The sequence below is a fragment of the Anomaloglossus baeobatrachus genome, chromosome 7 (assembly GCF_048569485.1).
Source record: "Anomaloglossus baeobatrachus isolate aAnoBae1 chromosome 7, aAnoBae1.hap1, whole genome shotgun sequence".
Taxonomy (NCBI): Eukaryota; Metazoa; Chordata; class Amphibia; order Anura; family Aromobatidae; genus Anomaloglossus; species Anomaloglossus baeobatrachus.
This window is the reverse complement of record NC_134359.1, coordinates 242,314,388-242,338,651: the sequence shown is the minus strand read 5'-3', so window position 1 is coordinate 242,338,651 and position 24,264 is coordinate 242,314,388. Positions and strand designations below refer to the sequence as shown.

Sequence of the window (24,264 nt, the reverse complement as noted above, 5' to 3'; positions counted from 1 at the left end):
GTTTCACAAAAGGAATCCGTTTCATGGGTTTGGAGACAATGAATCGGGATAGGTGGGGGGAAATTCTCGTGAAAAAATGTCAAGAGCTGAAACAAGATAGATCATTGAATTGGATGCACTAATTCCCAAAGGTTTGAATAATGAGGTAGAACTATTTGCTTTTAATTAAATATCCTATTATTCCCTTGGAGGTATAGACATTATGGTAAATATGCTTTTTATATTAATAATACTCCGGCTCACTTTTTTGTTTTTATGTAGTTTTTTTTGTATTCAGTACAAATGGGGTGTGGCCCTCCCTCTTGGTGAGCTGGACATTTCATTCTGTGAATCCCCCTGACTGTGTGTGTCCTGTTGGGACCCGGTCGCTCTCAGCCCTTAGCCACATTGAGGCCTATTTTAGACCCATGGTAAGGTTTTAATATTAGAGAGTGTAGGTACTATCCCAACTGGGTACACCTTGACGTTTGGTGGGATAGCTTTATGCTTTTTTTGATTAAAAACAGTGTTTGCTAAGTACCCTATGTTTATATGCACTATGCTTTTATTTAGTTACAGCAGGGTATGTTTTCACACTTTTTCCCTTGGTTTCTCTTTGTCTAATGGCCAGTGTAAACATGAGCTCACAAGCTCCATGTATACCATCTCATACTCCGGCTCACTTTTTTGTTTTTAATATATATTTTTGTATATTTTTATATCTAGATGCTCAAGGGATCAAATAAATTATTTCATCACCTTTGCGCATCTTATATAGATATATAAATATATACCTTTGTTTTAATTGTATGCATTAAAATTTATGAACATTTTTATCAATTTATTAAAATACTTTTTATTGTGACTTATAATTGTGATTCTGGTGGTATGAATTTAGACTGTAATTTGGTGGTTACTTATTTGAAACTGTCATGATCCAGGCCGGCTTTTCCCTGCTGTGGTTACACCCAGCTCTGGCCTGGTCATGTCAGGGGTTAACTTCCCTTGCCTCGGTCTGGATCCCAGGACGCTATATATTGCCTCTCTACCTATGGCTCAGTGCTAGTGATATTTCTGCCTTGCAGCTTGTATACTGGCTCTGGTGACTGTTCCCGATCTGTGCTGCCTCCCTGCTACTGTGCCCTGACTTGTACCCTCCCCCGTTCGTCCGTCTGTCCTGGTTCCTGACTTCCTGCTCCTGTCTGTATGTGTTTCCCTCTGCATACCTGATCTCTCGGCTTCCGACTCGGTTCTGTTTTCTGACTTTGATATTGATCCTCCCTTTGCAGTGACTTGACTTTCCTGGCTAGACCCTGACTGTTTGACTACTCTATTGCCCCCTGGTGGTTCGTCTGTCAACTGCCTGCTGAAGTTACTCTGCTGTACTTCAGCTGGCTTTCCGTTACAGTGTTCCTTTGTCTCTCCTTCACTACCCTGCTGCCACCTAGTGGGGATTACACTGTACTACGTCTTACTAGCCTTTGTACAGCGTGACAGAAACAATGAATTCTTAAACTGAGAATATTAAAGAATATATGACTTAATTGTGGGGCGGTTATTAAAAGACTGTTAAAATATTTTTTGAGTATAAGTCTGCATTAAATACTAAGAGGTGTAACTATATGCTCTTATGCTATTCTTAAGCAAGGATCCAATCATGCAGGATTAACAATGTCTGTAGTGGTAGCAATTTTCCTAAAATATATATACAGTTAGGTCCAGAAATATTTGGACAGTGACACAATTTTCGCGAGTTGGGCTCTGCATGCCACCACATTGGATTTGAAATGAAACCTCTACAACAGAATTCAAGTGCAGATTGTAACGTTTAATTTGAAGGTTTGAACAAAAATATCTGATAGAAATTGTAGGAATTGTACACATTTCTTTACAAACACTCCACATTTTAGGAGGTCAAAAGTAATTGGACAAATAAACCAAACCCAAAAAAAATATTTTTATTTTCAATATTTTGTTGCGAATCCTTTGGAGGCAATCACTGCCTTAAGTCTGGAACCCATGGACATCACCAAACGCTGGGTTTCCTCCTTCTTAATGCTTTGCCAGGCCTTTACAGCCGCAGCCTTCAGGTCTTGCTTGTTTGTGGGTCTTTCCGTCTTAAGTCTGGATTTGAGCAAGTGAAATGCATGCTCAATTGAGTTAAGATCTGGTGATTGACTTGGCCATTGCAGAATGTTCCACTTTTTTGCACTCATGAACTCCTGGGTAGCTTTGGCTGTATGCTTGGGGTCATTGTCCATCTGTACTATGAAGCGCCGTTCGATCAACTTTGTGGCATTTGGCTGAATCTGGGCTGAAAGTATATCCCGGTACACTTCAGAATTCATCCGGCTACTCTTGTCTGCTGTTATGTCATCAATAAACACAAGTGACCCAGTGCCATTGAAAGCCATGCATGCCCATGCCATCACGTTGCCTCCACCATGTTTTACAGAGGATGTGGTGTGCCTTGGATCATGTGCCGTTCCCTTTCTTCTCCAAACTTTTTTCTTCCCATCATTCTGGTACAGGTTGATCTTGGTCTCATCTGTCCATAGAATACTTTTCCAGAACTGAGCTGGCTTCATGAGGTGTTTTTCAGCAAATTTAACTCTGGCCTGTCTATTTTTGGAATTGATGAATGGTTTGTATCTAGATGTGAACCCTTTGTATTTACTTTCATGGAGTCTTCTCTTTACTGTTGACTTAGAGACAGATACACCTACTTCACTGAGAGTGTTCTGGACTTCAGTTGATGTTGTGAACGGGTTCTTCTTCACCAAAGAAAGTACGCGGCGATCATCCACCACTGTTGTCATCCGTGGACGCTCAGGCCTTTCGGAGTTCCCAAGCTCACCAGTCAATTCCTTTTTTCTCAGAATGTACCCGACTGTTGATTTTGCTACTCCAAGCATGTCTGCTATCTCTCTGATGGATTTTTTCTTTTTTTTCAGCCTCAGGATGTTCTGCTTCACCTCAATTGAGAGTTCCTTAGACCGCATGTTGTCTGGTCACAGCAACAGCTTCCAAATGCAAAACCACACACCTGTAATCAACCCCAGACCTTTTAACTACTTCATTGATTACAGGTTAACGAGGGAGACGCCTTCAGAGTTAATTGCAGCCCTTAGAGTCCCTTGTCCAATTACTTTTGGTCCCTTGAAAAAGAGGAGGCTATGCATTACAGAGCTATGATTCCTAAACCCTTTCTCCGATTTGGATGTGAAAACTCTCATATTGCAGCTGGGAGTGTGCACTTTCAGCCCATATTATATATATAATTGTATTTTTGAACATGTTTTTGTAAACAGCTAAAATAACAAAACTTGTGTCACTGTCCAAATATTTCTGGACCTAACTGTAGGAGGTAGTGGAGCAGTGTGAGTACGCCTCCTTGACGAAGAAGCCCATATTAGCTTTGAAACACATACGATTGCGAGCCTCATCGGCCTCCGAACTCCTTGGTGATGTCACCACTGGCGCTCACTCCACATATTGCCTGCATTATCCAGACCTCACAATTGCAGCATCATGGGGTGGTCAGGACAAGTGGATCTCCAGGGATAGACGCGCAAAGCACTTTCCTCTCTCTACTGCTTCTTCTTATAGGACCTCTGCAGCCTTTGGGTATTTGAGCTCACACCTGGCTGCGGTTTGTATATTGGCTTGTATATTGGCTCAGCTCACTTCACAATGGATCACAGTAATGCCTGCTTTACACGAGACGACCGATTGTGCGATTTCCCGATCGATCGTACCCGCCTCCGTTGTTTGTGCGTCACGGGCAAATCACTGCCCATGTCGCATAAAGTCATGAAACCCCCGTCACACGTACTTACCTGCTGAGCGACCTCGCTGTGGGCGGCGAACATCCACTTCCTAAAGGGGGAGGGACGTTCGGCGTCACAGTGACGTCAAACAGCCACTGGCCAATAGAAGCGGAGGGGCGGAGATGAGCGGTACGTAAACATGCCGCCCACCTCCTTCCTTCCGCATAGCCGCCGGGAGCTGCGGGACGCAGGTAAGCTGTGTTCATCGTTCCCAGGGTGTCACACGGAGCAATGTGTGCTACCCCGGGTACGATGAACAACCGGCGCCATTTTAATTAAACAATTTTTTAAAACTGAGCGACAAGTACACGACTCACGATTTGTGAGTGATACTGCATCGCTCGGAGGTGTCACATGAGACGACATCGTGATCGATGCCGGATGTGCGTCATGAAAACCGTGACCCCGACGATGCATCGCACGATCCGTCGTCTCGTGTAAAGCACTCTTTAGACACAACCTGTGTATCTCTATTTATTTATTTTCCACCCCCCTCTCCCCCTTCCTGGTTTCTTTGAACCAAATTTGGAAACGTCAATAATTATTGTGTAAAAACATTTTTAATCGGTTATCTGAGATTCCATTTGAACCATTTCAGTTGTGATGCTGTAAACATTTAGATTGCTACCCTACCACTTTAATTATTCTTATCCATGTTCAGAGATTTTATGTACTATACTGCCAGTATTGTGTTTTTAGGACCCTGAAAGTTTAATGTAATTTATTGTATCGATTAGGAGTTACACTTTGTCTGAATATCTGGCAGTATAGTACTTATTTTATATATTTCACATATTGACACTTGATATTTCACTGAATATTGGTTGAATCTATTTCTAGAAGAGTTGCGCGCAGAAGCTTTCAGGTTTTAATATTAACCACTGTGGCAGTAGAGACCTAGGGGTTTACTGCAGCAAAGACCCCATCTACCTATGGTGGGTTAAAGATTAAATACCAAGCAGTCCTTTTTACTCTGCTCCTAAGTTCAGCCCATTTCAAACTCTGCATCAGGATATTGCAGTGATGGCCAACTTTTTGAGCTTGGTGTGTCAAAATTCGTAAAAAAAAATGTGAACATAACTCGGGTGGTGTTTCACTTCTCGAAAAATCCATAATTTTGAGCTATTGTAGCTCTAGTAGCAAACAGTTAATACATGTACTGTATTTATTAATAAAGCAAAAACAAATAATTCTTTACCTTACTTGCTTAGTCACTTTTTTTTAGCTAAATCTTCAATTGAAGGTTGAGATTTTGTACACTTCAAGCCCAACTCAACCCCTTTCCTCCAGCAGTCATTATTTCCTCTGCCCCTCACTTCCCCTCAGCAGTTATCTCCTCTCCTCCTCCCCTAGCAGTCATTATCTCCCCTCCCCCAGCAGTCATTATCTCCTCTCCCTCCCCAGCAATCATTATCTTATTTCCCCCTCCCACAGCAATCATTATCTCCTATAACCCCAGCAGTCATTATCTCCTCTCTCCCTCCCTACCCCCAGCAATCATTATCTCCTCTCCCCATCACTCCCCTCCAGCAATCCTTATCTCCTCTTCTCCTCCTCAAGCAGTCATTATCTCTTCTAGCCCCAGCAGTCATTATCTCCTCCATCCCTCCTTCCACCCAGCAATAATTATCTCCTCTCCTCCTCCCTCCCCTCCAGCAGTCATTATCTCCCCTCCCCCCCCCCCCGGCAGTCATTAACTTCTCTCTCTCTCCCTCCCCCAGCAGTCATTATCTCCTCTTACTTCCTCCCCAGTCCCCCACACCAAAATTTTTAGAACATATCCTAAGTGCTGTGGAACCAGATTCTGACTGGCAACAGCAGCACTTTGTAAATGTGCTGATGTGTGGACGTACTGCAGCAGCCACACTGGTGCAATGTAATGCCGCCTAGCACCCACCTGCAATGGTGCTTGTCTTCATGCTCCGATCTGGAAGTTTAGAGAGAGGCATCTTACATACTGTATGGTACATAAGCATGCCTCACTCAGGACCCTGAGTAAAAGTACAGAACACAATATTTAAATCATTGGCGGCCGCATCCCAATCCATAAGACAAGCCGCAACCGCTGGTGATTTAACTAGAACTGCATGTGCGACACCCCCCCCACCTGGGCTAGTCATTTCGGAACAGTTTAGGGCCATACATGCAGATCTAGTTAAATCATTGGTGTCCACAACTTGTCTTACAGATCAAGATTCCCAGTGTCAGCAAAAATAGCTTGTCCTGTCACCTCTGACACGCATTTCATAGGCCTAGTGGGTCTACATCATACAAGGTAGGCCTCATGAAATGAGGTTCTTGTCCCTAGATGATAAAAGTCAAGCCATACAGCTAGGTTTACCATAGGTGAAAATGTACCCACAATGCAAAAGAAAGAGAAAAAAAGATTACAACCAATGAATAGTGAAGAAAGACAAAGGAAAAGGTCTCACCAGGGCCAACATTCAGAAAATTCATATTTAATAAATAATATATTAATCTCATATATTTTGTGTTATTGATGTCTATCATGAAATGTTTTGCTACTTATTAACAATGTACATAAAATAGGTGGTTAATTCTTAAACATGTATATTACATCAAATAACTTCACTGAACATACTGCCCTCCATTTTAAGCATGTAAATTAATCACATATGTATAAGGTTTGATGATTTGTGAGGAGACATCCTGACATCATAGGTCAAGCACTTGATGTTGAGTCTTTTAGATCAGTCGTAACATCTTCTCACAAGTAGGATCTACTGACCCAGTTCTGCTTGTTGTCTTGCTCTCATAGCCATCGCGAAGGCATCTGTTCTTGGTTGGCTCCAATCCTGTTGTGCTTCATAACCATCCCTTGGTCCAGCACCTGATGAATTTGGGCGCCTCCAAGACAGCTGACTGTCATAGTCCTGAGTATGACCCACATTGTCCTGGGGTTGCTCTTCCTCATATGCATCATTTGATCTTGCTCTTTCCGCCAACTCCATTGCATCTCTACTTGCTTCTCCATACCTAGGCTGCCGTTCTTCATATTCAGCCTCTTGTCTTGCCCTCATAATCAGTGCCATTGCATTTGAATGATCAGAATTATGATTATTTGTGGGAGAAATGTCTTCCATTTCTTGCCTAGCAGGTTCTAAGTCTTTGGACCTTCCCCCACTTTGTGGTCTGGATTCTGTAAGGACAAAAAAAAGACTCCTGAAAAATAAATTATAAAAACCACAAAGGAAACAGAAAAAAATGAATCACCCCTGTGGGCGTGCTAACATGCTGATGAATGTGCAGCGTCAGAGGATGGTCGTGCTCACCTCTCCCCTGCCATCGCCACCCGACGCTGGATTTCGGTTTCGGTCATGCGCACAATGAAGCCGGGTGTATGCGTCACGGCTTCAAACTCATGTAGTATGCATGACTGAGACTCCAGGATCATGCGCACTGAGCTGAAGTTCAGGAGTCAGATGCGATGGCACCGAAGAAGTGAGTGAGATCATCCTCTGACACTGCACATTCATTAGCATTAGCACACCCACAGGGACATACTAACATGCTAATGTGGGCGCTAGCCACCAGGGGACTAGTGGCCTCGCTCATTAGCATACGGTAAAAAATCTTTAGAAATACTTTTTCTATAGACACCCTTTATCTATGCTAGTGTATACAGGGACAGTTAGGCAGGGATTAGACATATGCACTCAGAACTGCTCGTAGTTCTGAGTGCATATTGGAGCTGACAGGTTCCCTTTAAGGCCTGACACACCAAACAGAGACAAAACATCACAGCGTGAAAAACACTATAAAATCACTTATTAAAAAACACACACAAAAAACGCAAATGACCTAATTTATATAATAGGTGCAGAAATGGTGCAGAAATTCTGCAACATCAAAAGCTCATCAAAAGCTCCACCGTTGTATGCTATTATGTTGAAGGTCCTGCATTGTCTGCTAATTTATTTTTATAATATATGTTCTAAAGGGTCTGAGCTCTAAATCCTCAGTATGACCATAGAGTTATATCATATTCCTGCAAAACCACTAGGGGGCGCTCAGGAGGCAGATGTGTTATTAAGCTCAATGGAAGCTTTATAGATATGTCTGCAGTATACAGGACACCTCAAGTGGTCACTTAGTTACAAAAGGAGCTTCAATGCTTAAAATATATTATATTCATAAAGCGGAATTTTCTCTTTAATATTCCTTTTCTGAAAGCGTCAATATTACATATATATTGGATAAGCAAAAAAAATGTGGACAGATCAATTATAATAAAACAAGACTAAAAAAAAGACTAAAACGAGACTAAATAATAAAACAAGACTAAAACAAAGAATGTTAAAATTAGAATAGACCTCCAGGGTGATCTTGTCCAACCCCCCACTCAATGCAGGTTTCACTCAACCATCTCAGACAGATGTCTGTCCATACTCCATTGAAGAGAACTCGCCACCTCTCGTGGCAAACTGTTGCACTCGTTGATCACCTTCACTGTCAAAAAGTTTTTTCTAATATCTAATCAGTATCTTCTCCCTTTTCTTTCAGTTCATTGCTTCTAGTCTTTTCATGTCCAAAATGAGAATAAAGATGATCCCTCTACATTGTGACATCCCTTCAGATATTTTGTACACCGCTATTAAGTCTCCTCTCAGTCTTCTTTTTTGCAAGATAAACATTCCTAGATCCTTTAACCGTTCCTCATAGGATATAGTTTGCAGACCACTCATCATGCCAGTAGCTCTTCTCTGAACTTGCTCCAGTTTTTCGATGTATTTTTTAAAATGTGGTGCCCAGACCTCCCCCTCCCCCCCCCCCCCCCCACCATCAGGGCTGAATTTTGACCTATGGAGACTTGAAAGGAGACTCCAAGCATGTTACCTTCCCACATTTGAGTTGTTGGCCTCAATCATGAATCCTATGATAATACATTTAAAAGATGTGTAAGGGATCAGAAACATATGGCTGCCTTATTCCAGCCACAGCGCCATACTTGTCCACAGGTTGTGTCTAGTACTGCAATTCAACTTTATTGAAGTGAATGAGATTTACAATTGCATCTCAATAAATTAGAATATCATCAAATAGTTAATGTATTTCAGTAATTCAATACAAAAAGGGAAATGCATGTATTATATAGAGTCATTACACACAGAGGGATCTATATCAAGTGTTGATTCTGGTAATGTTGATGATTATGGCTTACAGCCAATGAAAACTCAAAAGTCATTATCTCAGAAACTTAGAATAATTACCACAAAACACATGTAAAGGCTTCGAAGCATTTAAAATGGTCCCTTACTCTGGTTCAGTAGGCTACACAATCATGGGGAAGACTGATGTTTTGACAGATGTCCAGAAGGCAGTCACACACTCAACAAGGAGGGTAAGCCACAAATGGTCATTGCTGGCTGTTCACAGAGTGCTGTACCCAAGCATATTAATGGAAAGTTGAATGGAAGGAAAAAGTGTGGTAGAAAAAGATGCACAAGCAACTGGATAACCACAGCCTTGATAGGATTCTTAAGAAATGCCATTCAAAAATTTGGGGGAGATTCACAAGGAGAGGACTGCTACTGGAGTCAGTGCTTCAAGAGCCACCACACACAGACATATCCAGGATATGGGCTACAACTGTTGCATTTCTTGTGTCAAGCCACTCCTGACCAATAGACAATGCCAGAAGCATCTTACCTGGGGCAAGGAGAAAAATAACTGGACTGTTTCTCAGTGGTACAAGGTGGTGTTTTCACATGATAGGAAATTTTGCATTTCATTTGGAAATCGCGGTCCCAGAGTCTGGAGGAAGAGTGGAGAGGCCACAATCCAAGCTGCTGGAGGTCTAGTGTGAAGTTTCCACAATCAGTTATGGTTTGGGGAGTCATGTCATCTGCTGGTGTAGCTCCACTGTGATTTATCAAGACCAAAGTCAGTGTAGCCGTCTACCAGGAACTTTTAGAGCACTTCTTGCTTCCCTCTGCCGACAAGATTTTTGGAGATGGAAATTTAATTTTCCAACAGGAGTTGGCACCTGCCAAAAGTACCAATACCTGGTTTACTACTTAGTATCACTGTGCTTGATTGACCAGCAAATTCGCCTGACCTATGAGAGAATCTATGGGGTATTGTCAAGAGGAAGATGAGACACCAGACCCAACAATGCAGACGAGCTGAAGGCTGCTATCAAAGCAACCTGGGCCTCCATAACACCTCAGCAGTGCCACGCCGCATTGATGCAGTAATTCATGCAAAAGGAGCCCGACCAAGTATTGAGGCATTTACTGTACAGGCTTTTCAGTAGGCGCCAACATTTCTGAGTGTAAAATCATTTTTTCAGTTGGTCTTATATAATATTCTAATTTTCTGAGATGACTCTTGGGTTTTCATTGGCTGTAAGCCATAATCATCAACATTAACAGAAATAAACACTGGAAATAGATCACTCTGTGTGTAATGACTCTATATAATATATAGGAATAGATCACTCTGTGTGTAATGACCCTATATAATATATAGGAATAGATCCCTCTGTGTGTAATGACCCTATATAATATATAGGAATAGATCCCTCTGTGTGTAATGACTCTATATAATATATAGGAATAGATCACTCTGTGTGTAATGACTCTATATAATATATAGGAATAGATCACTCTGTGTTTAATGACTATATTATATAGAAATAGATCCCTCTGTGTAATGACTCTATATAATATATAGGAATAGATCCTCCTGTGTGTAACTAATGACTCTATATAATATATACATTTCCTTTTTTGTATTGAATGACTGAAAGAAATTAACTTTTTGATGATATTCTAATTTATTGAGATGCACTTGTAACTGTAACACCACACAATCTGTGGACTGATGTGGTGCTGCTTTTAGAAGTGAGCATCCATTTTTTTTCCTAATGCTTGAAAACCCCTTAAAGGTTATCAACACTGACTCGTTCACCACAAAGTCCCATCTATTCTTAACCCCTTAACGACCGCGGGCAGTAATATTACGTCCTAGCGGTCATAGTATTACTGCCCGCGGTCTGATTTTCACAGCTGAGATGTGTGCCTGCTAGGCACGAGCAGAATCGTTATCTGCTCGTGCCATTTAACCCCTTAAATGGCGCTGTCAATATGTGACAGCGCCATTTAAACAGCATCAGCGGTAAACTTTTACTTACCGCCCGATACCGGAAGTCACGTGACGTGATCACGTGACTTTCGGTGGTTGCCAGGGTAGCACAGGGTCATGTGATGACGCCTGTAGCTATCATGAGTCACTTTCGGTTTCACTCGGCCCAGAGCCCAGTGAATCAGAAAGTGAGCGTATCTGCTGTTCACAGCTGTGTAGCTGTGATCAGCATATAGGGCAGAGTGATTGGATTATTGATCACCATATCCCCCTAGGGCAGGGGTCGGGAACCTATGGCTCGCGAGCCAGATATGGCTCTTTTGATGGCCGTATCTGGCTCGCAGACAGGGCTCCTACCTGTCTATGGGAAGGATCAGAGCCGGCGCCAGCACCCGGCTACTCAGGGGGGCCCGGTGGCCGCGCTGTCACCGCCCCCCGCCGAGGATCGAGCTTTCAATTGCATCGGCATCGCAGGTGCCGATACAATTGAGAGCAATGATGAGAGAGTGAGCGGCGCTCTCTCTCTTATCATTCTCCCCGCTGTGACTGTCGGCGTTCTTCTGACAGCTCTGCAGCGAGCGCGGTGACGTCATCACTGCGCGCCTGCTGAGAGGTCAGCGAGCGACAGCAATGGATGATGCGCCGAGGAGACGGATCAGCGGGGGAACGAGGAGAAGTGAGCCGCCCCTCTACTGACACTGGGCTCCCCTGACTCACAGGCCGGCCACTACACAGCGGCACTAGTACACATAGGGGCCCGGCAGCCGCTCTGCGTCTATGTGTAGTGCCGCTGTGTAGTGGCCGGCCTGTGAGTCAGGGGAGCCCAGTGTCAGTAGAGGGGCCCCTGACCTGGAGAGGCCACCAGCCATGTCTGAGCTGCAGGAGTGCTAGTCCTGACCTGCACAGCAGACGGAATAATCCATCCTGCAGGACCTGCGATGACGTCACGCCCATGTGACTGTGTGGGAGGAGACACAGGATGCCGGGCAGAAAGCAAGAGAACTGAATCCTGAAGGAGACATGGACACATGACTGGTAATAAGAAAAGAGGGGACATGAGGGTGAGGGGTGCTGCAGGGTGAGGGGCATATGAGGGCTGCAGACTGTGACAGAAGCATGTGAAGGGTGCAGAGTGTTTGAGAGGGGTAAGTTGGGGTACAGGCAGGGTGAGATATGTGAGCAGGGTGTGTGAGATATGGGGGTGTATTGTGTGTGATATGGGGGGTGCAGGCTGTATGGGAAGCAGGGTATGTGACATATGGGGGTGTAGTGTGTGAGATCTGGGGGGTGCAGGCTGTATGGGAAGCAGTGTGTGTGTGTGTGGGATATGGGGGGTGCAGGCCGTATGGGGAGCAGTGTGTGTGTGTGTGATATGGGGGGTGCAGGCTGTATGGGAAGCAGTGTGTGTGTGTGTGGGATATGGGGGGTGCAGGCCGTATGGGGAGCAGTGTGTGTGTGTGTGATATGGGGGGTGCAGGCTGTATGGGAAGCAGTGTGTGTGTCTTTGGGATATGGGGGGTGCAGGCCGTATGGGGAGCAGTGTGTGTGTGTGTGATATGGGGGGTGCAGGCTGTATGGGAAGCAGGGTGTGTGTCTGTGGGATATGGGGGGTGCAGGCCGTATGGGGAGCAGTGTGTGTGATATGGGGGGTGCAGGCTGTATGGGAAGCAGGGTGTGAGAGATATGGGGGTGTAGGCTGTATGGGAAGCAGGGTGTGAGAGATATGGGGGTGTAGGCTGTATGGGAAGCAGGGTGTGTGTGATATGGGGGGTGCAGGCTGTATGGGAAGCAGGGTGTGTGACATATGGGGGTGTATTGTGTGTGATATGGGGGGTGCAGGCTGTATGGGAAGCAGGGTATGTGACATATGGGGGTGTAGTGTGTGAGATCTGGGGGGTGCAGGCTGTATGGGAAGCAGTGTGTGTGTGTGTGGGATATGGGGGGTGCAGGCCGTATGGGGAGCAGTGTGTGTGTGTGTGATATGGGGGGTGCAGGCTGTATGGGAAGCAGTGTGTGTGTGTGTGGGATATGGGGGGTGCAGGCCGTATGGGGAGCAGTGTGTGTGTGTGTGATATGGGGGGTGCAGGCTGTATGGGAAGCAGTGTGTGTGTCTTTGGGATATGGGGGGTGCAGGCCGTATGGGGAGCAGTGTGTGTGTGTGTGATATGGGGGGTGCAGGCTGTATGGGAAGCAGGGTGTGTGTCTGTGGGATATGGGGGGTGCAGGCCGTATGGGGAGCAGTGTGTGTGATATGGGGGGTGCAGGCTGTATGGGAAGCAGGGTGTGAGAGATATGGGGGTGTAGGCTGTATGGGAAGCAGGGTGTGAGAGATATGGGGGTGTAGGCTGTATGGGAAGCAGGGTGTGTGGGATATGGGGGGTGCAGGCTGTATGGGGAGCAGTGTGTGTGGGATATGGGGGGTGCAGGCTGTATGGGGAGCAGTGTGTGTGTGTGATATGGGGGGTGCAGGCTGTATGGGGAGCAGTGTGTGTGTGTGTGTGTGTGTGATATGGGGGGGTGCAGGCTGTATGGGAAGCAGGGTATGTGACATATGGGGGTGTAGTGTGTGAGATCTGGGGGGTGCAGGCTGTATGGGAAGCAGTGTGTGTGTGTGGGATATGGGGGGTGCAGGCTGTATGGGGAGCAGTGTGTGTGTGTGATATGGGGGGTGCAGGCTGTATGGGAAGCAGGGTGTGAGAGATATGGGGGTGTAGGCTGTATGGGAAGCAGGGTGTGTGAGATATGGGGGTGTAGTGTGTGTGATATGGGGGTGCAGGCTGTATGGGGAGCAGGGTATGCGACATATGGGGGTGTAGTGTGTGGGATATGGGGGGTGCAGGCTGTATGGGGAGCAGTGTGTGTGTGATATGGGGGGGGTGCAGGCTGTATGGGAAGCAGGGTATGTGACATATGGGGGTGTAGTGTGTGAGATCTGGGGGGTGCAGGCTGTATGGGAAGCAGTGTGTGTGTGTGGGATATGGGGGGTGCAGGCTGTATGGGGAGCAGTGTGTGTGTGTGTGTGTGTGTGATATGGGGGGTGCAGGCTGTATGGGAAGCAGGGTGTCTGGGCCACTGACAGATACAATTGCTCCAGCGGTCACTTAGTACACAAAGGAGTGTTCCTCTCTGCTGCACTAAGCCACCGCTGGACCTAAACAATAATTCGCTGTAAAATAATAAAATAGATAATTGACATAACTGACAATGCGTTGTGTGACATGTCCAATATTCCAGCTTCTTTCTTCTGCGAATGCCTCAAAGCTGGCATTCTCTCAACATCAGGTGGGAAGAATGCCAGGTTCCAGTCATGCGCAGGAAAAAGAAGAAGCCAGACTGCTGGACTGATGTCATGCATCGCAAGTTCACAATGTAAGTTATTTATTTGATTTTTTTACTGCTAATTACCATTGTTTCAGTCCAGTTGTGGCTTTATACAGCAGGGAGGAGCATTCCTTGCTGTACTAAGTGAACATTGGAGCGATTGATCTGTCAATGGCCCTTTAAACATATTGTACGGCTCTCGCGGAATTATATTTCAAAATATGTGGCGTTTACGGCTCTCTTAGCCAAAAAGGTTCCTGACCCCTGCCCTAGGGGGACTAGTAACATAAAAAAAAGTAAAAAAAAAAAACAACAAACCCTAAAAGTTCAAATCACCCCCCTTTCACCCCATTGAAAATTAAAGGGTTAAAAAAATAATAATTATATATACATTAAGTATCGCCGCGTTCAGAAACGCCCAATCTATCAAAATATAAAATTAATTAATCTGATCAGTAAATGGTGTAGTGGCAAAAAAATTCCAAACGCCAAAATTACGGGTTTTTTTGTCGCCACAACTTTTGCGCAAAATGCAATAACAGGCGATCAAAACGTAGCGTCTGCGCAAAAATGGTACCATTAAAAACGTCAGCTCAAGACACAAAAAATAAGCCATCACTGAGCCATAGATCCCAAAAAATGAGAACGCTACGGGTTTCTGAAAATGGCGTAAAATGTGAGCCACTTTTTACGGACAAACGTCCGATTTTTTTTTTTAAGCCCTTATATAAAAGTAAACCTATACATGTTTGGTGTCTACGAACCTCCACTGACCTGAGGCATCACACTTACACATCAGTTTTACCATATAGTAAACAAAGTGAATAAAATACTTCAAAAACAATAGTGCTATCGCACTTTTTTTGCAATTTTTCTGCATTTGGAATTTTTTTGCCGTCTTCCAGTACACTATATGATAAAACTTATGGTTACATTTAAAAGTACAGCTCGTGCCGCAAAAAATGAGCCCTCACATGACCATATTGACTGAAAAATAAAAAAGTTATGTTTCTCAGAAGAAGAATGGTGAAAAAAAAAAAAACGGAAAGCGAAAAATCGGCCGGTCGTGAAGGGGTTAAGGCTCTTCCAGATGAACCAATAATGGGGAATGAGTATTTATTAGAATACTCTTTTGCACATTATCGGCTTGTGCGAACATTTGGCAATTACCCGACGAAAAAGCAAAAAGTTCTTTGGTCGGGTGATTGGATCGTTCGTGCTGCCATTATATCATCGCCAACAGCTGCACATTACCTTATGTACACAGGAGATGTGCTGTCAATAATGATAATATTCTATGCTTCAACTTTGGCGTTTTGGAGACCCCCGGTGTCCCTTATAGTAATGAATGTATACATCACTAAATATTAAAAAATGTTTAATGGCGGATATTTAATAAAATTAGATTTACACTACTGCACCTAGAATTTGTAACTTACCGCGACCCATCTGCTGGTCTTCACTTCTATGTGACTGCCGATCCTAAAATATTACAAGGAGTTATTAGGAAAATTATAACGCAAACATGAGACACAATATACTCCACAGTACATGTCTTGAAGTAGATGGAAAAAACATTCAGTATTGCCGGTATCCAGCAGAGGAATATTTACCAAATCATGACCTAATGTTTGAATCTGTGGCCACTGATTAGATTTTACGCTTTTATTGGTAGATGCGAGAAAACTCGTAGGGATGAATATTTAACAATACGTATTGTAAAGCATTCCAGGCTCCTAACCTGTCTTTGTGGCATCTGATGTGGTGCACCACGATTTCCTTCACTTGGTTTCTGTGATTTTCGCAGTCCTTCAAGCAAAAACGATTTGTCTTTACCTTCCTAAAATAGTTATAATACAGTTATTTGTGATGATTGTAGACAAGTAGAGAGGAGATATACAGATAAAGATACACATATGTATGGACAAACATTCACTAGAATTACAGGATTTGGGACTTAAGTGTTGGCAAAGTATTCATTAAGGGGTTGTGGTGGGCAAAATAAACATTTTCTCTGACTTAATATATTACAAAATAAAAAACTAAGCAATACTCACCTCCCAGCACTCACCTGGCTCCAGCACAGGCTTCTCCATGGCCTGTGTTTACGTAGAAATGGAGACGTCACCATTCAAGCAAGAGGGACTGCGGCAGCCAATCACAGGTGACTTCCACAGTGTTTAATCACGTAAGACACGTTGCAGAAATCACCTGACCAAAGCAACCAATCAGAGGCGACTTCCACAATGTGTCATCACTGATATCACATAAGACACGCTGCAGAAGTCACCTGACCATGGCAACCAATCACAGGTGAATTCTACAGTGTGTCATCAGTGATGTCACCTTATGTGGGCGTCACACGAGACGATCTATCGTGCGATATGTCGTCGGGGGTCACGGTTTTCGTGACGCACATCCGGCATCACTCATGACGTCGTCTCGTGTGACATCTCCATATCGTATGTGCAGTATTGCTCACAAATCGTGACTTGTGTACTCGTCGTTTAATTTTAAAATATCATTTATTTTTCTTGGTGCAGGTTGTTCATCATTTCCGTGGCAGCACACGTCGCTCCGTGTGACACCCCGGGAACGATGAACACAGGTTACCTGCGTCCCGTGGCACCCGCCAGCTATGCGGAAGGAAGGAAGGAGGTGGGTGGGATGTTACGTCCCGCTCATCTCCACCCCTCCGCTTTTATTGGCCGGCCGTTGTGTGACGTCGCTGTGACACCGAACATTCCTCCCCCTTCAGGAAGAGGATGTTTGCCGCCCACAGTGAAGTCGCCCGGCAGGTAAGTATGTGTGACGGGGAGTTAACGACTTTGTGAGCCACGGGCAACTAATTGCCCGTGACGCACAAAAGACGGGGGCGGGTGCGATCGCTTATGCGATCACACGACATATCGCCCCGTGTGACGCCCGCATTACACATGCTGCAGAGGTCACCTGACCGTGGCGGACAATCAAAAGTGACTTTCACAGTGTGTCCTTAGTGATGTCACCTAACACTTGCTGCAGAAGTCAGCTGACTATGGCGGCCAATCACAGATGACTTTCACAGTGTATCCTTAGTGATGTCACCTAAGACATGCTGCAGAAGTCAGCTGACTATGGCGGCAAATCACAGATGACTTTCACAGTGTATCCTCAGTGATGTCACCTAAGACATGCTGCAAAAGTCATCTGATCATGGTGGCCAATCACAGGCCTCAACGATACTACTGAAAAATTTTAATTGGGCCAGGACAACCCCATAAATATCCATATATGTTTGGGTTACTGCAAGCAGCTGGCAGAGGTGGCCATGGTGGATCCAATGAGACCACAAATGTGCATGTAGTGGCAGTAGTATGCCAATCCAAATTTATAGTTCCAATGTTAAAGTGGTTGCCCCATACTTTTCATTTTGAATATCAATCAACCAATTATTTGGATAGTCAACATTTATTTACTAGGGGTGAGACCCCAAGCAGCCATACAGATGAGCTATTTGATATGGCAGATGCAGTCCTGAGACCGATGTGCCCTTTTAATTGTTTACACTTATTTGTATACCAGCATACCATATATTTCAAGTCATTGGAAGGGACATCAAGTAGAAAACATATCACTGAAAAATAGGCCATATATGCCAATGCATGGTTATGCTATGTTCCATTGAATTTTTTGAAAAGAACAAATTCAATGTATTTTTCAAACAAAAACCATTTAAGGAAACACTCACTTTTTTGGGAAGTATTTGCAGAAATATTGACTTTCCTAAAGTGGCTTTTAAAAGGAGTATGTCACATTGGAAAGCTCTATCTGCAGATAAAGGGTTATTCTGTATTTAAATTGTGTTACAATTATGCCCTGCGGCTACAGGGAGAAATTTAACTTATTTCCTCCTGGAAGCCACTGGCTTTCAGTCATAAGGATGGCACAGAAAGAGGCTACAGTTAGAGCTGAGCGAGTACTTAACTATTTGCACTCGCTATACTCATAACGAGTACTGTCTAATACTCGCGTATTCGTTTAGAAGACCGCGTGCAATGCAAGTCAATGGGGAAAAACTTGCAATGTAACCAGTAACCCAAATGCCGTACTATACGTGCGTAGTAAATAGTACGGCACTCAGGTTACTCGTTACTTTGCAAGTTTTCCCCATTGACTTGCATTGCACACGCTATTCGGAACGAATACATGATTATTCGAGTATATTGTGCTTATAGTGAGTACGAATAGTTAGGTACTCGCTCAACTGTAGCTACAGTCCCAGTTCCTGGCACAGATGTACCGCAGGGCCAATTGTCAATAAAAGTGCGGGGGGGGTGCTTACAGTCACCGCTCACAGTATAGTCCCCATACCTGAAAATCAGCGATTCTCAGAAGGAAATTGATAGTCATTTCTCCCAGTATCTGCACTTTCAGTATGGCGACGGCAGCATTGTAACAATATGTACCTGCAGATTAGCTATATATATATATACCGTGTGTATATATATATATATATATATATATATATATATATATATATATATATATATACACGGTATGTATATATATATATATATATATATATACAGTCATATGAAAAAGTTTGGGCACCCCTATTAATGTTAACCTTTTTTCTTTATAACAATTTGGGGTTTTGCAACAGCTATTTCAGTTTCATATATGTAATAACTGATGGACTCAGTAATATTTCTGGATTGAAATGAAGTTTATTGTAGTAACAAAAAATGTGCAATCTGCATTTAAACAAAATTTGACCGGTGCAAAAGTATGGGCACCCTTATTAATTTCTTGATTTGAACACTCCTAACTACTTTTTACTGACTTACTAAAGCACTAAATTGGTTTTGTAACCTCATTGAGCTTTGAACTTCATAGGCAGGTGTATCCAATCATGAGAAAAGGTATTTAAGGTGGCCACTTGCAAGTTGTTCTCCTATTTGAATCTCCTATGAAGAGTGGCATCATGGGCTCCTCAAAACAACTCTCAAATGATCTGAAAACAAAGATTATTCAACATAGTTGTTCAGGGGAAGGATACAAAAAGTTGTCTCAGAGATTTAAACTGTCAGTTTCCAGTGTGAGGAACATAGTAAGGAAATGGAAGAACACAGGTACAGTTCTTGTTAAGCCCAGAAGTGGCAGGCCAAGAAAAATATCAGAAAGGCAGAGAAGAAGAATGGTGAGAACAGTCAAGGACAATCCACAGACCACCTCAAAAGACCTGCAGCATCATCTTGCTGCAGATGGTGTCAATGTGCATCGGTCAACAAACCAGCGCACTTTGCACAAGGAGAAGCTGTATGGGAGAGTGATGCGAAAGAAGCAGTTTCTGCAAGCATGCCACAAACAGAGTCGCCTGAGGTATGCAAAAGCACATTTGGACAAGCCAGTTACATTTTGGAAGAAGGTCCTGTGGACTGATGAAACAAAGATTGAGTTGTTTGGTCATACAAAAAGGCGTTATGCATGGAGGCAAAAAAACACGGCCTTCCAAGAAAAGTACTTGCTACCCACAGTAAAATTTGGTGGGCTGTGTGGCCAATGCCGCCACCGGGAATCTTGTTAAAGTTGAGGGTCGCATGGATTCAACTCAGTATCAGCAGATTCTTGACCATAATGTGCACGAATCAGTGATGAAGTTGAAGTTACGCAGGGGATGGATATTTCAGCAAGACAATGATCCAAAACACTGCTCCAAATCTACTCAGGCATTCATGCAGAGGCACAATTACAATGTTCTGGAATGGCCATCCCAGTCCCCAGACCTGAATATCATTGAACATCTGTGGGATGATTTGAAGCGTGCTGTCCATGCTCGCCCACCATCAAACTTAACCCCATAGCGACGGCCTAACGTCTCAAGACGTCGGAAAAACAGGGTACTTATTCTGTTCCGACGTCTTGAGACGTCAGGCCGGAAAAAGGTTGTAGCGCCCCCCAGTGACGAAAAATCTCGGGGGTTTCAGCTACCGGGGGTAGCTGAGACCCCCAAGATTATGAATCGGGGTGTTTTTTTTGTTCCCCGATAATGTGATCGCCGGTATACACCGTATACCGGCGACAACATTAAAAAAAAAAAATGGCAAATACTACTAATTTCTTTCTCATCTGACATGATCAAACATGTCAGATGATAAAGAAATATAAGCCCCTAGTGCCCCCAAAGCCCCCGGTACCGGAGAAAATCACCCCCCACCCCCCCCCCCGGACATCCAAAATGGCGCCGACGCGCGGCGAAAACTCCCGCCGCCGCCGGCTCTGCATTCATTTCCCTCCGATCTGAAATGATCAAACATTTCAGATCGGAGGGAAATGTCCTCCCCCTGATCCCTGCTCCGGTCCACCGGAGCTGTCTGGTCACCGGAGCCCCCTCCGGTTCTCCAGACCTTGCAAGATGGCGCCGGCGCGCTGAAAGCTGCTGCTGCTGCCGCCGCATTCATTTCCCTCCGATCTGAAATGATCAAACATTTCAGATCGGAGGGAAATGTCCCCCTCCTGACCTCTCCTCCGGTACACCGGAGCTCTTTGGTCCCTGGAGCCCCCTCCAGTTCTTCAGAGCCCCCCTCCGGAGCGTGCAAGATGGCGCCGACGCGCGCTGAAAACTGCCGCCGCCGGCTTTGCATTCATTTCCCTCCGATCTGAAATGATCAAACATTTCAGATCGGAGGGAAATGTCCTCCCCCTGACCCCTCCTCCGGTCCACCGGAGCCCTCTGGTCACCGGAGCCCCCTCCGGGTCTCCAGAGCCACCCCCCCTCCCCCGCATTCATTCTGCTCTTTCTGCCGCATGTGACACGTCACATGCGGCAGAAAGGTGTCCCCAGGTCCCACTAGGTCACCCCCCATCACCCCCCCCCAGCCCCCCAGCCCCCGGTCATACGTTACCTGTCTGGTGATCCGTCCCGCGATCACGCCGCCTTCTTCTTGAATGCTGACGGCGCATGCGCAGACAGCGGCTGTCAGCTGGATTCCTCCCCCGGTCCACAGTGGAGCAGCCTGTGCATCAGCGACGTCAGTCTTGCAGGGACGCTGACGTCACTGATGCACAGGCTGCTCCACTGTGGACCGGGGGAGAGTGAGTGCAGTAATCAGCAGTCTCTCCATGTGAGGAGTGTGGTCCTCACATGGAGAGACTGCTGTTCCAGAAAATGGGGGGTACGTTCTGTGAGCGTGCCCCTCATATTCTGGAATGAGGTTACTGCAGGTCACTCTGCCCTAAGTTGGACCGGGGCAGTGTGAGTGCAGTATTCTCAGATTACTGCACCCACACTGCTCATGGAGAGCTTGCTCTTCCAGAAAATGGGGGATATGTTCCCTGAACGTGCCCCCCATATTCTAGAAGATCCAGAGTCGGCGTGGGACCTCACGGATTACAGCGGATTACAGCGACCGTAATTTCTTTATTTTCAATAAATTGGGGAAAGAGGAATGTTTCGGGGAGTTTTTTTTTCAAATAAATTTTTTTTTGTCTTTTTTTTTTTGTCTATTACTTGACTGGGTTAGTGATGTCGGGTATCTGTTTAGATGCCGTGACATCACTAACCCCAGGGCTTGATGCCAGGTGACATTACAGCTGGTATCAACCCCATATATTACCCCGTCTGCCACCGCACCAGGGCGCGGGATGAGCTGGGGCGAAGCGCCAGGATTGGCGCATCTAATGGATGCGCCACTTCTGGGGCGGCTGCGGCCTGCTATTTTTAGGCTGGGAAGAGTCCAATAACCATGGCTCTTCCCACCCTGAGAATACCAGACCCCAGCTGTCCGCTTCACCTTGGCTGGTGATCTAATTTGGGGGGGACCCCACGTTTTTTTTTTTTTAAAAAAACGCCTGGGGAGCCCTCCAAATTGATCACCAGACAAGGTGAAGCTGTCAGCTGTGGTTTGCAGGCTACAGCTGTCTGCTTTACCCTAGCTGGCTATCAAAAATGGGGGGGACCCCACGTCGTTTATTTTAATTATTATTTTTTTGGGGGGCTAAATACAAGGCTAGGCACCCTTTAGTGCCACATGAAAGGCACTAAAGGGCGCCAGCTTAGAATATGCAGGGGGTGGGACGTTATATATGTTTGACATGTATCCATTCATCCATTGTAGCATTTTAGGCTGTGCGCCCACAATCAGGATTTGCAGCGTTTTGGGCGCAGAGTGTTTTCCCTGCGTCCATAACGCTGCATTGTGCAGTAGAAGCACAGTGGAAGGATTTTTAGAAATCCCATGCCCAATGTGCTTGCCCAATGTGCTTCTTTTCTCCGCCACATAAACTGACCTGTGGCGCAGCTTCCCGAGCCTCAGCATGTCAATTTATGCTGCGGAGATGAGTGTTCTCTGCAGGTAGCATAGAGCTCCACAGCAGCCTGAACCCAAATCGTGGGCATGGGCAGCTGCGTTCTCCCGTGGACAACACTCACATCTCTGCAGGAGGCTGACACTGTGTACTAGACGCCGTGTCGCTGGCTCATGGCCACATAGCCTAAAAGTGAGACATTGGTTGCTACAGCAACATTTTTGTGAAGTACCTGTGGATTCAAAATGCTTATTATACTCCTGAATAAAATCCAGTTTCCAAAATGGGGTCACTTGTGGGGGTTTCTAATGTATAGGTACCCAAGGGGCCCTGCAAATGTGACATGGTGCCCGCAATTTATTTCAACTTTTCCAGAATTCAAATGGTGCTGCTTCCATTCCAAGCCCTCCCATTTATCCAAACAGAGGTTTTTGGCCACATGTGGGGTATCCCTGTGCTCATAAGACATTGGATAACAATCTGTTGGGTCCACGGTTTGTTGTTGTCTCTTGAAAAAGTGAGAAATTTGATGCTGAAGCAACATTTTTGTGAAAAAAATGAAAATTTTCAATATGGCAACCTAAGCTTATCAAATTCTGTGAAGTATTCGTGGATTCATACTGCTCACTATACACCTAGATAAAAGCCTTGAGGTGTCTTGTTTCCAGAATGGAGTCACTTGTGGGGGACCTCCACTGTTTAGGCACCTCAGGGGCTCTCCAAATGCAACCTGGCGTCCGCTATTGATTCCAGCCAATTTTGCAGTCAAATGGCACTCCTTCCCTTCCGAGCCCTGCCATGCGCCCAAACAGTTGATTTCCACCACATATAAGGTATCGCCAAACTCAGGAGAAATTGCACAATAAATGTTATGCTGAATTTTTTCCTTTTACTCTTGTAAAAAAAAAAGCTACCTGGTTGAAATAACAATTTTGTGGTAAAATTTTTTTTTTTTTTTTCATGGCTCAACGTTATAAAATTCTGTGAAGCACCTGGGGGTTCAGGGTACTCACCAAACATCTAGATAAATTCCTTGAGGGGCCTAGTTTCCAAAATGGGGTCACTTGTGTGGGGTTTCTGCTGTTTAGGTACCTTAGGGGTCCTCCAAATGTGACATGGTGCCCGCAATCTTTTTCAGCCAAATTTCCTTTCCAAAATTCAAATATTGCTCCTTTCGTTCCAAGCCCTCCCATTTGTCCAAACAAAGGTTTCAGACCACATGTGAGGTATCACCGCGCTCATAAAAAAGTGGTTAACAAACCTTGAGGTCAAATTTTTGGAATTACCTCTTGAAAAAGTGAGAAAATTGATGCTAAAGCAACATTTTTGAGAAAATTATTAAAATTTTCAATATGACAACGTAACGTTAACAAAATCTGTGAAGTACCTGTGGATCTAAAATGCTCACTATACCCCTAGATAGAAGCCTTGAGGGGTCTAGTTTCCAAAATGGTGTAACTTGTGAGGGGTTTCTTCTGTTTAGGTACCTTAGCGGACCTGTAAATGCAACATGGTGCCCGCAATCTATTTCAGCCAAATTTGCTTTCCAAAATTCAAATATTGCTCCTTCTGTTCCGAGCCCTCCCATTTATCCAAACAGAGGTTTCTGACCACATGTGGGGTATCGGCGCACTCATAAGAAAGTGGGGAACAAGTTTTGGGGTCCATTTTGTTGTGTTAGTTCTTCTAAAAGTGAATAAATTTGGGTTAGAGCAACATTTTTAGGTAAAATTTAATT

At 44.8% G+C, this 24,264-nt stretch overlaps 1 protein-coding gene across 2 annotated transcripts in view; it reads right to left on the bottom strand.

Annotated features, from left to right (window-relative positions):
• Positions 1–6,293: 6,293 nt before the first annotated feature.
• The window catches only part of TMC5 (transmembrane channel like 5), a 203,667-nt gene continuing 185,696 nt past the window's right edge, over positions 6,294–24,264 (bottom strand). For both annotated transcript variants that reach the window (XM_075319132.1, XM_075319133.1), the window contains exons 20-22: positions 15,979–16,077; positions 15,677–15,719; positions 6,294–6,969 (exon numbers count right to left, since the gene is read on the bottom strand). In XM_075319132.1, coding sequence (XP_075175247.1) covers positions 6,551–6,969; positions 15,677–15,719; positions 15,979–16,077 — 561 coding nt within the window. In that variant the 3' untranslated portion in view covers positions 6,294–6,550. The remainder of the gene's footprint in view (positions 6,970–15,676; positions 15,720–15,978; positions 16,078–24,264) is intronic.